General features: G+C 43.0%; 1 protein-coding gene across 1 annotated transcript; it reads right to left on the reverse strand.

Moving 5' to 3' along the window:
* Positions 1 to 3,966: 3,966 nt before the first annotated feature.
* LOC311148215 (V-type proton ATPase subunit S1-like) lies at positions 3,967 to 12,955 on the reverse strand. The gene is made up of 10 exons (XM_084185103.1): positions 12,808 to 12,955; positions 12,396 to 12,522; positions 10,088 to 10,162; positions 9,692 to 9,885; positions 9,526 to 9,563; positions 6,847 to 6,932; positions 6,411 to 6,655; positions 5,783 to 5,836; positions 5,339 to 5,570; positions 3,967 to 5,128 (listed from the first exon to the last, which is right to left on the reverse strand). The coding sequence occupies exons 1-10, from the start codon at positions 12,930 to 12,932 to the stop codon at positions 4,913 to 4,915; spliced, it is 1,392 nt and encodes a 463-aa protein (XP_084041229.1). The 5' UTR covers positions 12,933 to 12,955; the 3' UTR covers positions 3,967 to 4,912.
* Between the last annotated feature and the right edge of the window lie 1,649 nt (positions 12,956 to 14,604).

Raw genomic sequence — 14,604 nt, forward strand, 5'->3', positions numbered from 1 at the left:
CCGTCTTCCTTTTGTTTACCTTTTAACAATGGTAACCTGGTGGATGGATGCACGTAAATTATGCAAATTGGCTGGGAACTTCAGGTTTACACGATTGGCTGCTCTGTTCTCCATGTTCAATTAATGAGAATGAACTTGTGTTTACTTTACTATTGCATTTTAATAATGTGACCATAATGCAATATTCCTGGAGATAATGACAATCCCAGATGTTTTTTTTGGAGGCAATGTTTGGACAGTGTGACCCGTTTAAGCAGTGTGTGGGATGTTAAGGATAGTGTAAGAGGCCAATATTGTAAAAAAAATATATATATATATATACAGCTGCAGAAACAAGAGACCACTGCAAAATTATCAGTTTCTCTGGTTTTACTATTTATATGTATGTGTTTGGGTAAAAATAACATTTTTGTTTTATTCTATAAACTACTGAAAACATTTATCCCAAATTCCAAATAGAAATATTGTCATTTAGAGCATTTATTTGCAGAAAATGACAACTGGTCAAAATAACAAAAAATATGTAGTGTTGTCAGACCTCGAATAATGCAAAGAACATAAGTTCATGTTAATTTTTAAACAACACAATACTAATGTTTTAACTTAGGAAGAGTTCAGAAATCAATATTTGGTGGAATAACCCTGATTTTCAATCACAGCTTTCATGCGTCTTGGCATGCTCTCCACCAGTCTTTCACATTGATGTTGGGTGACTTTATGCCACTCCTGGCGCAAAAATTCAAGCAGCTCGGCTTTGTTTGATGGCTTGTGACCATCCATCTTCCTCTTGATCAGATTCCAGAAGTTTTCAATGGGGTTCAGGTCTGGAGATTGGGCTGGCCATGGGTCTTGATCTGGTGGTCCTCCATCCACACCTTGATTGACCTGGCTGTGTGGCATGGCGCATTGTCCTGCTGGAAAAACCAATCCTCAGAGTTGGGGAACAATGTCAGAGCAAAAGGAAGCAAGTTTTTTTCCAGGACTACCTTGTACGTGGCTTGATTCATGCGTCCTTCACAAAGACAAATCTGCCCGATTCCAGCCTTGCTGAAGAACCCCCGGATCATCACCAATCCTCCACCAAATTTCACAGTGGGTGCGAGACACTGTGGCTTGTAGGCCTCTCCAGGTCTCCGTCTAACCATTAGACGACCAGGTGTTGGGCGAAGCTGTAAATTGGACTCATCAGAGAAGATGACCTTACTCCAGTCCTCTACAGTCCAATCCTTATGGTCTTTTGCAAACCTCAGCCTGACTCTTCTTTGTTTCTCATTGATGAAGGGCTTTTTTCTAGCTTTGCACGACTTCAGCCCTGTCCCTAGGAGCCTGTTTCGAACCATCCTCACCGTGCACTTCACCCCAGCTTCCGTTTGCCATTCTTTTTGTAGGTCACTTGATGTCATCCTACGGTTGTTGAGTGACATTCGAATGAGTTGGCGGTCATCCTGGTCAGTAGAGTCGTTTTTGCCCTCTGCCGGTCTGTAGCTTTGTTGTCTTCAATGTCTGCTGCTTGACCTTGTTCTTATGAACCGCCGTCTTTGAAATTTTAAGGATGGAAGCAACCTGACGCTCACTGTATCCCTCTGCCAGTAAAGCCAGAATTGAACCTTTCTTTTCCTCCCTCAAAACTTTCCTTTTCAACTCTTTTGGCATGGTCAATACTTATTTTTTGATTAATATTACTTTTTAGGTACTAATAGCACTGTTTTTGCCATCCAGCTGGTCCTATTGCAAGAGGACAGTGACACAGCACACAACTGTCTATATAAGGTCCCACAGTTGACAGTGCATGTCAGAGCTAAAACCAAGCCATGAGGTCGAAGGAATTGTCCGTAGAGCTCCGAGACAGGATTGTGTCGAGGCACAGATCTGGGGAAGGGTACCAAAAACGGTCTGCCGCATTGAAGGTCCCCAAGAACACAGTGGCCTCCATCATTCTTAAATGGAAGAAGTTTGTAACCACCAAGACTCTTCCTAGAGCTGGCCGCCCAGCCAAACTGAGCAATCGAGGGAGAAGGGCCTTGGTCAGGGAGGTGACCAAGAACCGATGGTTCTCTGACAGCTCTCCAAAGTTCCTCTGTGGAGATGGGAGAACCTTCCAGAAGGACAACTATCTCTGCAGCACTCCACCAATCAGGCCTTTATGGTAGAACGCCACTCCTCAGTAAAAGGCACATGACAGCCCGCTTGGAGTTTGCCAAAAGGCACTTAAAGGACTCTGACCATGAGAAACAAGATTCTCTGGTCTGATGAAACCAAAATTGAACTCTTTGGCCTGAATGCCAAGCGTCACGTCTGGAGGAAACCTGGCACCATCCCTACGGTGAAGCATGGTGGTGGCAGAATCATGTTGTGGGGATGTTTTTCAGCGGCATGGACTGGGAGACTAGTCAACAAAACAAAGGAGATGATCGTGGACTTCAGGAAACAGCAGAGGGTGCACCCCCCTATACACATCGACGGGACCGCAGTTGAGAAACTTCAGGTTCCTTGGCGTACACATCACCGACAAACTGAAATGGTCCACCCACGCAGACTGTGTGGTGAAGAAGGCGCAACAGAGCCTCTTCAACCTCAGGAGGCTGAAGAAATTCGGCTTGGCACCTAAAACCCTCACAAACTTTTAAAGATGCACAATTGAGAGCATCCTGTCGGGCTGTATCACCACCTGGTACGTCAACTGCACCGCCCGCAACCGCAGGGCTCTCCAGAGGGTGGTGCGGTCTTCCGAATGCATTATCGGGGGCAAAATACCCGCCCTCAAAGACACATACAGCACCCGATGTCACAGGAAGGCCAAAAAGATCATCAAGGACATCAACCACCCGAGCCACTGCCTGTTCATCCCGCTATCATCCAGAAGGCGAGGTCAGTACAGGTGCATCAAAGCTGGGACCGAGAGAATGAAAAACAGCTTCTATCTCAAGGCCATCAGACTGTTTAATAGCCATCACTAGCACATTAGAGGCTGCTGCTGCCTATTGAAATCACTGGCCACTTTAAGAAATGGAACACTAGTCACTTAAATGTTTACGGTCACTTTAATAATGTTTACATATCTTGCACTACTCATCTCATATGTATATACTGCATTTTATTCTATAATATTCTACTGTATTTTAGTCAATGCGCTCTGTCATTGCTTGTCCATATATGTATATTTTCTTAAATTCCATTCCTTACTAGTTTTGTGTGTATTAGGTATATGTTGTGAAATTATTAGATATTACTGCACTGTCGGAGCTAGCAGCACAAGCATTTCGCTACACCCGCTATAACATCTGCTAAACACGTGTATGTGACAAATAACATTTGATTTAGTCAGGATAGAGGGAAAGATGAACGGAGCAAAGTACAGAGAGATCCTTGATGAAAACCTGCTCCAGGGCGCTCGGGACCTGACTGTGGCGAAGGTTCACCTTCCAACAGGACAACGCAGGAGTGGCTTTGGGTTCAAGTCTCTGAATGTCCTTGAGTGGCCCAGCCAGAGCCCAGACATGAACCCAATCGAACATCTATGGAGAGACCTGAAAATAGCTGCACAGCGACGCTCCACATCCAACCTGACAGAGTTTAAGAGGATCTGCAGAGAAGAATGGGAGAAACTCCCCAAATACAGGTGTGCCAAGGATGTAGCGTCATACCCAAGAGGACTTGAGGCTGTAATCAAAGGTGCTTCAACAAAGTAATGAGTTAGGTATTACAAATTAAATGAGTTAATATTTATTTGTAATACATTTGAAAACATTTCTAAAAAGCTGTCTTTGCTTTGTCATTATGGGGTATTGTGTGTAGATGAGGGGGGAAACGATTGAATCCATTTTAGAATAAGGCTGTGAGGTAACAAATGTCAAGGGGTCTGAATACTTTCCTAATGCACTGTACATTAGTATTGTTAAGAGAGAGAATGGCAAAGCATTGGATTTGAGCGCTATTTTGTATGTGTAGAGGCATGAGGGTCACTGATAGTTTTGACATTTTAATTCAATTTCACAGATGTCAATAATGAAAAAATGCCAGCATTGTTGAGTAAAACAGTATTTTTGAAACAAAGCATAATATGCACAGCATTCTTTTCTCACATTTCGTCCCACTAAGCATTTCCAACAGCAATATTTAGCGTAGGCATTGTCAAATGCACAAGTCTGCACACATAAATTCAACTTCATATTTACAGGCAATTCTTGCATTGGTCTTTAAATTAAGCAGCTGAGAAACTTACAATGCAAGCAAAATAACCAATCAGTCCCACAACATGCTGCAATCATATTCATTACAGTCACTGAATTGGCACCAAAAGCTTCCCTCTGTCACAATCATCTGTATTATTTGTACAAACAAACCCCTTTGGCACATGCGTGGTCTGACTAGGTATCAAGGTCAAAGGGAAGCATTTACAGTACTTTATGCAGTTTCCTTTGGGCAAGTGCAAATTATGAGAAGTTATGGAATGTACCACCTTAGGTGGCAGGTTGCCTAGAGGTTAAGAGCGTTGCGCCAGTAACCGAAAGGTAGCTGGTTCAAATTCCCGAGCTGACTAGGTGAAAAATCTGTCGATGTGCCCTTGCACAAGGCACTTAACCCTAATTGCTCCTGTAAGTCGCTCTGGATAAGAGCATCTGTTAAATGACTTTCTGTTTGTGTAAGACAAAAAGGGTCACACACAGAATAAAGGCTAAGGGGATGGGAATGCTGAGCTGGTAATCAGAGAACGGGGGCGGTGGCTAAAGCAAGTAAGCAACTGACAACAGAATTTATTGAACAACTCAAGAGCAAATCAAAGTGGAGGGAACATAACTTCTATTATTATTATTATTATTATTATAACTTAGGTGAGGTGCCATCTCCTATGGTCCAACATTGTCATATGAAAGACAGCATGACCATTCTAGGGGGCATTGTCTCGTCTTCATTACTCCGACTGAGGCACTGAGATGGAGGGGCCTTTAGGGTCGTCAAAGCGGTCCATGGAGCGTAGCTGCATGATCATGTGCAGGCCATAGGTGAGGATCAACAGCATCAGCAGAGAGGTGATCAGGCCCATCCAGATCCCTGGTGTGAAGAAGCCAGCACAGTCACTGGCATAGGAGAAATCTGTTGTCCCGTTCAGTATGCTGAAGCCTTGGATCTAGATGGAAATGAGGGGAACCAGACGCTGGCAAAATTAGTAACAATGGATTGGAGCAGGGGCTCACTTGAAAAATATATGTCAATCTCAATGTGACTTCCCTGGTTAAATAAAGGATGCATAGAAAATAAAAATAAACACTCTAGAAGTTCAACCCTGTTTATTGAAAGGCTCTTTGCCTTTGCATGGCTGACATTCAAGCATTCATACCTGGAAGTCAGTGAAGAGCATTCTCCACTGGGTTGCATTCTGATTGCGGGGCACCAGAAGTGCATTGCGGAAGTTGTTGACATTCTGGCAGTGGAAAGAGTACTCTGCCGGGGCATAGATTCCGTGGCTGCCATTGTAGGTGGCTGTTAGGGTGTTGAATACCAACTCCACGGTGTCCAGGGTGAACCAGTTTCGTGCAGACACAGGGTAGCGCCGCTGGCTCATGGAGAAGCTGGAAATTATAAGACTCTAGTAACCTCACACTTGACATAAGATTGGGAAGGTCCAGGAATTAACTGTTCATGCATTGAAAAGATAGATACAGGTGGTGTATTTTCATAGGAACGGATGGTCTACACTTTGTTGGTATAATCTGCTATGATATTTGACTTGTATTTTATTAATACCAAAATCTATTTTAAAATGTTAACATTATCTACTTACATGAGACGGAAGGGATTGTAAGGTGAAACAGAACTCCCATAATCAAGGACAAGCCTGAGAAAGACAAGATAGGATTAATATCCAATTCCTCCGCCACAGAGCTCTGATTCCCTATTGTGGTCAACACACAACTGGGTAATTTGATAGTGCTAAAAGATGCAACACTTATAACACATAAGGCAACTAATCAATGTTACTATACTGCTACTATACTGTAGTATCAATGATGTTACTATACTGTAGTATCAATGATGTTACTATACTGTAGTATCAATGATGTTACTATACTGCTATTATAATGTAGTATCAATTATATTACTATACTGTAGTATCAATGATGTCATTATACTGTAGTATCAATGATGTCATTATACTGTAGTATCAATGATGTCATTATACTGTAGTATCAGTGGTGTCATTATACTGTAGTATCAGTGGTGTGACTATACTGTAGTATCAATTATGTTACTATACTGCTACTATACTGTAGTACAAATGATGTCATTATACTGTGGTGTCAGTGATGTCATTATACTGTAGTATCAATGATGTTACTATACTGCTGCTATACTGTAATACACATAGCAAAAAGTGTCATGTCATAGTAAAAAGAGAGTATCAGGCTCACTGCGAGTTGGTTTCATTACAGAAGGACCCAGACGTTCTCACAGAGCCACCAGGAGCAAAAGTCGATGGACCGAGGTCAATCCATTCCTGGTCACTAAAGCTGACGTTGAGATTCTGGGCCCAGAGCATGATGCAAGGGCCTCTGGTGGAATTGAACATCAGAGGAGGTTTGACTTCATCCACAACTGCCTGCAGCAAGGAACGGCTCATAGAAGACTGGCCAATCAGGGACGGCTCCTCAATCACCTAGGGAGCAAGGAGGAGAGAAGAACACAATCAAAATACAGCTACAACGTTATTGAGAAGATGAATAGAAAATAACAAAAAGTACACCACGTTACTTTATTTCAAGTCAGGTGAGGGAACAGTAGAAACAACAATTCTGAAAACATGCTGAAACATGGTGTAGATTAGAAGCATATTTTATGTTTTTTTACTCGTGAGGGCTTGAGTCCAGTGTAAATGGCGGTGTAGGGCACACTCTGGGCTTTCATGATGCTCAGAACCTTACCAATGACCTCATCTAGGGAGAGCGGAAAATGCATCACTCAGACATACTGCAGGACACATTGTTGAGTCACAGAAAGTTATTGAATACATACCATACCAGCCAAAAGTTTGGACACACCTACTCATTCCAGCGTTTTTCTTTATTTTTACTATTTTCCACATTGTAGAATAATAGTAAAGACCTCAAAACTACGAAATAGCACATATGGAATCATATAGTAACAAAGAAAGTGTTAAATCAAAATATATTATCTATTTGAGATTCTTCAAAGTAGCCACCCTTTGCCTTGATGACAGCTTTGCACACTCTTGGCATTCTCTTAACCAGCTTCATGAGGTAGTCACCTGGAATGCATTTCAATTAACAGGTGTGCCTTCTTAAAAGTTAATTTGTGGAATTTCTTTCCTTCTTAATGCGTTTAAAATCAAATCACATTTTATTTGCCACATGCGCCGAATACAACAGGTGTAGACCTTACAGTGAAATGCTTACTTACAAGCCCTTAACCAACAATGCAGTTAAGAAGAAAGTAAAAAATAGCAAATCATTAAAGAGCAGCAGTAAAATAAAATAACAGCAGGGAGGCTACATACAGGGGGTACCGGTACAGAGTCAATGTGCGGGGTCACCGGTTAGTCAAGGTAATTGAGGTAATATGTACATGTGGGTAGAGTTAAAGTGACTATGCATAAATAACAGAGTAGCAGCAGCGTAAAAGAGGGGGTGGGGTGGGGGAGGACAATGCAAATAGTCCAGGTAGCCATGATTAGCTGTTCAGGAGTCTTATGGCTTGGGGGTAGAAGCTGTTAACAAGCCTTTTGGACCTACACTTGGCGCTCTGGTACCGCTTGCCATGTGGTAGCAGAGAGAACAGTCTATGACTAGGGTGGCTGGAGTCTTTGACAATGTTGAGGTCCTTCCTCTGACACCGCCTGGTATAGAGGTCCTGGATGGCAGGAAGCTTGGCCCCAGTGATGTACTGGGCCGTACGCACTACACTCTGTAGTGCCTTGCGGTCGGAGGCCGAGCAGTTGCCATAACAGGCGGTGATGCAACCAGTCAGGATGCTCTCGATGGTGCAGCTGTATAACTTTTTGAGGATCTGAGGACCCATGCCAAATCATTTCAGTCTCCTGAGGGGGAATAGGCTTTGTCGTGCCCTCTTCACAACTGTCTTGGTGTGTTTGGACCATGATCCCCAAAGCCAACACCTCCTTTGGCCGCCATTCCTTCCAGTTCTCTGCTGCCAATGACTGGAACGAACTGCAAAAATCTCTGAAGCTGGAGACTCTTATCTCCCTCACTGAATTTAAGCATCAATTGTCATAGCAGCTTACCGATCAATGCACCTATACACAGCCATTCTGAAATATTATAGCAAGAACAGCTCAAATAAGCAAAGAGAAATTACAGTCCATCATTACTTTAAGTCATGAAGGTCAGTCAATCTGGAACATTTCAAGAACTTTTAAAATTTCTTCAAGTGCAGTTGCAAAAACCATCAAGCGCTATGATGAAACTGGCTCTCATGAGGACCGCCACAGGAAAGGAAGACCCAGAGTTACCTCTGCTGCAGAGGATAAGTTCAGTTGAGATACCAGCCTCAGAAATTGCAGCCCAAATAAATGCTTCAGAGTTCAAGTAACAGACACATCAACATCAACTGTTCAGAGGAGACTGCGTGAATCAGGCCTTCATGGTCGATTTGCTGCAAAGAAACCACTACTAAAGGACACCAATAAGAAGAAGAGACTTGCTTGGGCCAAGAAACATGAGCAATGGACATTAGACCAGTGGAAATCAGTCCTTTGGTCTGATGAGTCCAAATTTGAGATATTTGGTTGCAACCGCCATATCTTTGTGAGACGCAGAGTAGGTGAACGGATGATCTCTGCATGTGTGGTTCCCACCGTGAAGCATGGAGGAGGTGGTGTGATGGTGCTTTGCTGGTGACACTGTGTGATTTATTTAGAATTCAAGGCACACTTAACCAGCATGGCTACCACAGCATTCTGCAGCGATACGCCATCCCATCTGGTTTGCGCTTAGTGGGACTATCATTTGTTTTTCAACAGGACAATGACCCAAAACACACCTCCAGGCTGTGTAAGGGCTATTTGACCAACAAGGAGAGTGATGGAGTGCTGCATCAGATGACCTGGCCTCCACAATCACCCGACCTCAACCCAATTGAGATGGTTTGGGATGAGTTGGACCGCAGAGTGAAGGAAAAGCAGCCAACAAGTGCTCAGCATATGTGGGAACTCCTTCAAAACTGTTGGAAAAGCATTCCTCATGAAGCTGGTTGAGAGAATGCCAAGAGTGTGCAAAGCTGTCATTAAGGCAAAGGGTGGCTACTTTGAAGAATCTCAAATCTGTCCAAACTTTTGACTGGTACTTTACATACCAATACATAAAATAACACGGTCTAAATTCACAAAGCGTCTCAAAGTAGGAGTGCTGATGTAGGATTAGATCCCCACTCACCACTCCTACGCTGAGACGATTTATGTATGTAAAGTACTTTTGACTGGTACATTACATACCAATACATAAAATAACACGATTTTGAAAAGAACAACAAATGGCCAAAACTTAAATGTACCATTGTTACGCAGGACATCCTTACAGGACAGGTAAGCACTGGAACATAATCGAAGAACATTAGTATACAATACATGCTCAAGTTACTGTAGGATTGTGAACAAATCAATCAAAAAGTATTTCTACAGAACCCTGGACTCTGGAAACATTTGGTTTAATTGTACTACCCAGAAGAATAGGGCAGGTTGATAACCAGCAAAGTGTTTTCTGAGGCATTGAGGCGGAGATGCTCCAGTGTGTCTGGGTCTACGTTGAGTGGGGAGACACCCAGCTTCTCCTGTAGTAGGCCTGGGACCGCACTAGCACCTAGCCATGACAGGGCAGGCAGCACCAACGGTGAAGACGAAGACTGTAATGCAGACTGGTAGAGAAATGGAGTCAAAATGAGTTATAAACATCTGGGTCTAAATTCACAAAGCGTCTCAAAGTAGGAGTGCTGATGTAGGATTAGATCCCCACTGTCCATGCGATCTTATTCACCACTCCTACGCTGAGACGATTTATGGCCCTGATCATATTTGTATCTCAATAACATGTCCCACCTCAAAAGACAGAATACTTACCTCCAGGTTGGGAAAGGCACTGTCTTGCTTGTTTCCAAAAACTCCTCCATACTTTGTGAAGTCATCTTTGCTCAGCTATGTAGAAAATGCACATATCAACAACAATGTCAGTGTCATCTGCTTCAGAGTTTGAGATTAATTAAAAACAGTACAATATAACAAGCTAAAAATAATTTAAATCAAATCACATTTTATTTGTCACATGCGCCGAATAGACATTTTACATTTACATTTTAGTCATTTAGCAGACGCTCTTATCCAGAGCGACTTACAGTTAGTGAGTGCATACATTTTCATACTGGCCCTTACAGTGAAATGCTTACTTACAAGCCCTTAACCAACAATGCCGTTTTAAGAAAGAATACAACAACAAAAAAATCACTAAATATGAAATTATACGAAATAAAAGTAACAAATAATTAAAGAGCAGCAGTAAAAATAACAGTAGCGAGGCTATATACAGGGGGTACCGGTACAATGTGCGGGGGCACCGGTTAGTCGAGGTAATTGAGGTAATATGTACATGTCGGTAGAGTTATTAAAGTGACTATGCATAGATAATAAACAGAGTAGCAGCAGCGTAAAAGAGGGGGGTTACATATGTAACCGGTGTGAAATGGCTAACTAGTTAGAGGTGCGCGCTAGTAGCGTTTCAATCGGTGACGTCACTCGCTCCGAGACCTTGAAGTAGTTGTTTCCCTTGCCCTGCAAGGGCTGCGGTTTTTGTGGAGCGATGGGTAACGGTGCTTCGATGGGGACTTTAGTGCTTAGGCATTATGTATGTTACTGGTTGGGTATTATGTATGTTACTGGTTGGGTATTATGTATGTTACTGGTTGGGCATTATGTATGTTACTGGTTAGGCATTATGTATGTTACTGGTTAGGCATTATGTATGTTACTGGTTAGGCATTATGTATGTTACTGGTTGGGCATTATGTATGTTACTGGTTGGGCATTATGTATGTTACTGGTTGGGTATTATGTATGTGACTGGTTAGGCATTATGTATGTGACTGGTTAGGCATTATGTATGTTACTGGTTAGGCATTATGTATGTTACTGGTTAGGCATTATGTATGTTACTGGTTAGGCATTATGTATGTTACTGGCTAGGCATTATGTATGTTACTGGTTAGGCATTATGTATGTTACTGGTTAGGCATTATGTATGTTACTGGTTAGGCATTATGTATGTTACTGGTTAGGCATTATGTATGTTACTGGTTGGGCATTATGTATGTTACTGGTTAGGCATTATGTATAGGCATTATGTATTTTCCAGTATGCACTCACTAACTGTAAGTCGCTCTGGATAAGAACGTCTGCTACATGACTAAAATGGAAATGTAAAATGTAGTCGATGTGCCCCGGTTCAAGCCCATGTTGGGGCGAGGAGAGGGACGGAAGCAACACTGTTACACATAGCTAGTCTCATTATTACTACATATCTGAAATTCTAGCCTGCAGAAAAAGGTAGGTATGAGAACAGGAAGAAGTAAAGAGGAAGTGGGGCTGAGGCGCATTGTCACACCAGAGTGGGAAACACCAGGACAGGACACCAGAGTGGGAAACACCAGGACAGGACACCAGGACAGGACACCAGAGTGGGAAACACCAGGACAGGACACCAGAGTGGGAAATACCAGGACAGGACACCAGAGTGGGAAACACCAGGACAGGACACCAGAGTGGGAAACACCAGGACAGGACACCAGAGTGGGAAACACCAGGACAGGACACACCAGGACAGGACACCAGGACAGGACACCAGAGTGGGAAACACCAGGACAGGACACACCAGGACAGGACACCAGGACACCAGGACAGGACACCAGAGTGGGAAACACCAGGACAGGACACACCAGGACAGGACACCAGAGTGGGAAACACCAGGACAGGACACCAGAGTGGGAAACACCAGGACAGGACACCAGAGTGGGAAACACCAGGACAGGACACCAGAGTGGGAAACACCAGGACAGGACACGAGGACAGGACACCAGAGTGGGAAACACCAGGACAGGACACCAGAGTGGGAAACACCAGGACAGGACACCAGAGTGGGAAACACCAGGACAGGACAACAGGACAGGACACCAGGACAGGGCATCACAAGTGGGTTACTGTACTGTAGCTGGCCAAGCTCTGCACTACTGGTCCCTAAAGCAAGAGTACAGCTTTGACATTACAGTATATAACTGGCATTGCATACTATGTGACCCAGCTTTAAATAGTATTTGCCAAGTAGTAGACACTTCTACGTGGTACAACTGAATACAATTATATGATTAATCTCAGTCCTGACCTTGTCCTGTAGGAAGAGCAGCACGTTGTGTGGGGCAGACCCAAGAGCAGAGTTTAGGTAGGACATCAGCTGGACATTAGATATTATGTGACCAGCAGCGGGAGATGCCAGGGGTGGCAAGGTGTCCCTGGAAAGATGAACAACATCATAATATTATCTCAACAGAATAACAGTACATCTAACTACCAAAGTTAGACTCAAATCAACAACTAACACGGCAATGATTATCAATACCTAATAAAGACCCAATGATATCTGAAAGGGTACTAATGCCTTTAGCATTTTAACGTTGTCTTATAAAAGTGAGTATAGCTATGCTAGCTAGCAATCCAGCTGGAATGGTTAGCTTAGCATGATAGATAAAGTTAGCACAGTGCTCAAAATCCCTTCGCTTTCAAACTAACATATTTACCCATCACTGGACCACATTACAAGTGGTACCTGACTGCTGCAACTTCCAGTCGATAACAGGGAAAATAAAAGAGCAATAAAGGCAATTTTAGTACGCATTTTACTTGACGACTCGGATCCTGCCATCGTCAGATTTCTTTTCCGTAAAGTCCAAGTCACGTGGGGTAAAACGATTTGATTAAATCAGCTGACTGTCATGTGCTTCAGTGGAACACTTCCTGCTCGTTGAATTCAACGAAGCCGGTACTCGACTGAACCACCAGTTGAAAAACGTTGTGATTATGGTCACTCAGAGGGCAGTTGCCATATGGTTCTTACTATACCTCAGTGTGTAAGTGTAGCATATGTATCAGGCCACACCCCGCCAGGCCACACCCACCAAACGGGAGCAAACGTACCTCAGGCTGTTAAAAAAACTGCGCGCACTGCTTTGGCGAAACGTGTCGTTCAGTAAACCATCACGCAACGTAGCAAACGTTGACGCGAACGGAACACACCCCGGCCCTGCCCAAGAGCAAAGACACTTACAAAGGCCACATCGAGCTTACATAAACTATTTACTGGGAAATAGTAACCCAATTCAATGATAATCAAACTGTTTTTTTGGGGCCAAGCAGTAACACTAGTTGCAGTAGGCAAATAAGAAAATAGCCCAAAATTGCCCAATAAAGCCAGATTATTTTGAAAATGATTTATCACCACAATATTCGAGATTTCATAAAATTAGATAAGGATCTGTAAAATGATGTAATCATTAGGTTATGATTAGCCTTTGATTCCTAGCAACGAAGGCCTATTTATTGTAGGCCTGTCAATTGTCTATCTGTGAACATCTGATAAAGTAATTGCAAGGATATTTATTTTAGGCCCCTCATTAGGCCTAATCTCAGAATATTGTTGCATAATATGGGACTTTCAAAGTAAACATGGCGCTTTGTTGTCCAAGAAACCTGCGGAGCTCTCCGTGGTCCTGAAATGAGGACCTGAGTTGCCAGTCAGAGCAGGTCACATTAATGCTGATATGAGTGACAGCTAGCGTGCGCATATTTCCGGACTTCGTTTTCGTTGCTGTCATTCATCGATATGGTCAATATGTAGGGGGCCCCTAGACCTATTTAAATATGGTGGTCTTATAGTATAAATAAGTAGGCAGTTGGACATGTTCATGTGTGTCTAATCTTGAGGAGGATTTAGCCTATAGGGCTAAAATGAATGTTTTTTTTATATGCCACCATGAATAGGCTACACAAAGTAGCCAACATAATGCCTCCATGAGCAAGATTAATATTATGTCATACTTTAGCCTACACAGCTGATGTTACTTTTAGCCTATAAACACGCCCAGTTGACTGGGCCCATCGAAGACATAGCTACCGGTAACTATTTTCAGTCTTCTATCAGTCTTCTGAGCTTTTTCATAACAGCAGTGTTGGCGGAGGAATACCACTGCATCCGCAATTGCTGCAACTACCTCAATGAAAAGGACTGAAGGGGAAAAATAAATAAAAACGCACACATTCGAGTCTAATCAGACAATAGAAGATAATTGAAAAAGTAAAAAAAAGATAAACAAATCTAGCCTTTTTATGAATAGCGTAAACATACAATAACATAACTGTTTAAACGTGAGGAGGGACGGTTTGAGGTTTCTCTGTTTCGTCAGTTATGAGACTAGGGGTGTAGCCTAGTGTGAGGAGCAGACGCAAGGGATGTGCACTACTTTCCGACGCGAATGTATCATTGCTGTTCCACAGCGTTCCACGGTCAGGGCCATCTTTGGTCGTTCTCGCTGGTGACA

This window comes from Coregonus lavaretus, assembly GCF_964263955.1.
Source record: "Coregonus lavaretus genome assembly, chromosome: 20".
Lineage (NCBI taxonomy): Eukaryota > Metazoa > Chordata > Actinopteri > Salmoniformes > Salmonidae > Coregonus > Coregonus lavaretus.

Coding starts and splice junctions, on each gene's coding strand:
- LOC311148215 (XM_084185103.1), bottom strand. CDS start 12,932: ATGGCAGGATCCGAGTCGTCAAGTAAAATGCGTACTAAAATTGCCTTT. Junction 10,163..12,395: donor TGCTCTTCCTACAGGACAAG/GTCAGGACTGAG, acceptor TTTTCTACATAG/CTGAGCAAAGATGACTTCAC. Junction 9,564..9,691: donor AACCTGCCCTATTCTTCTGG/GTAGTACAATTA, acceptor ATTATGTTCCAG/TGCTTACCTGTCCTGTAAGG.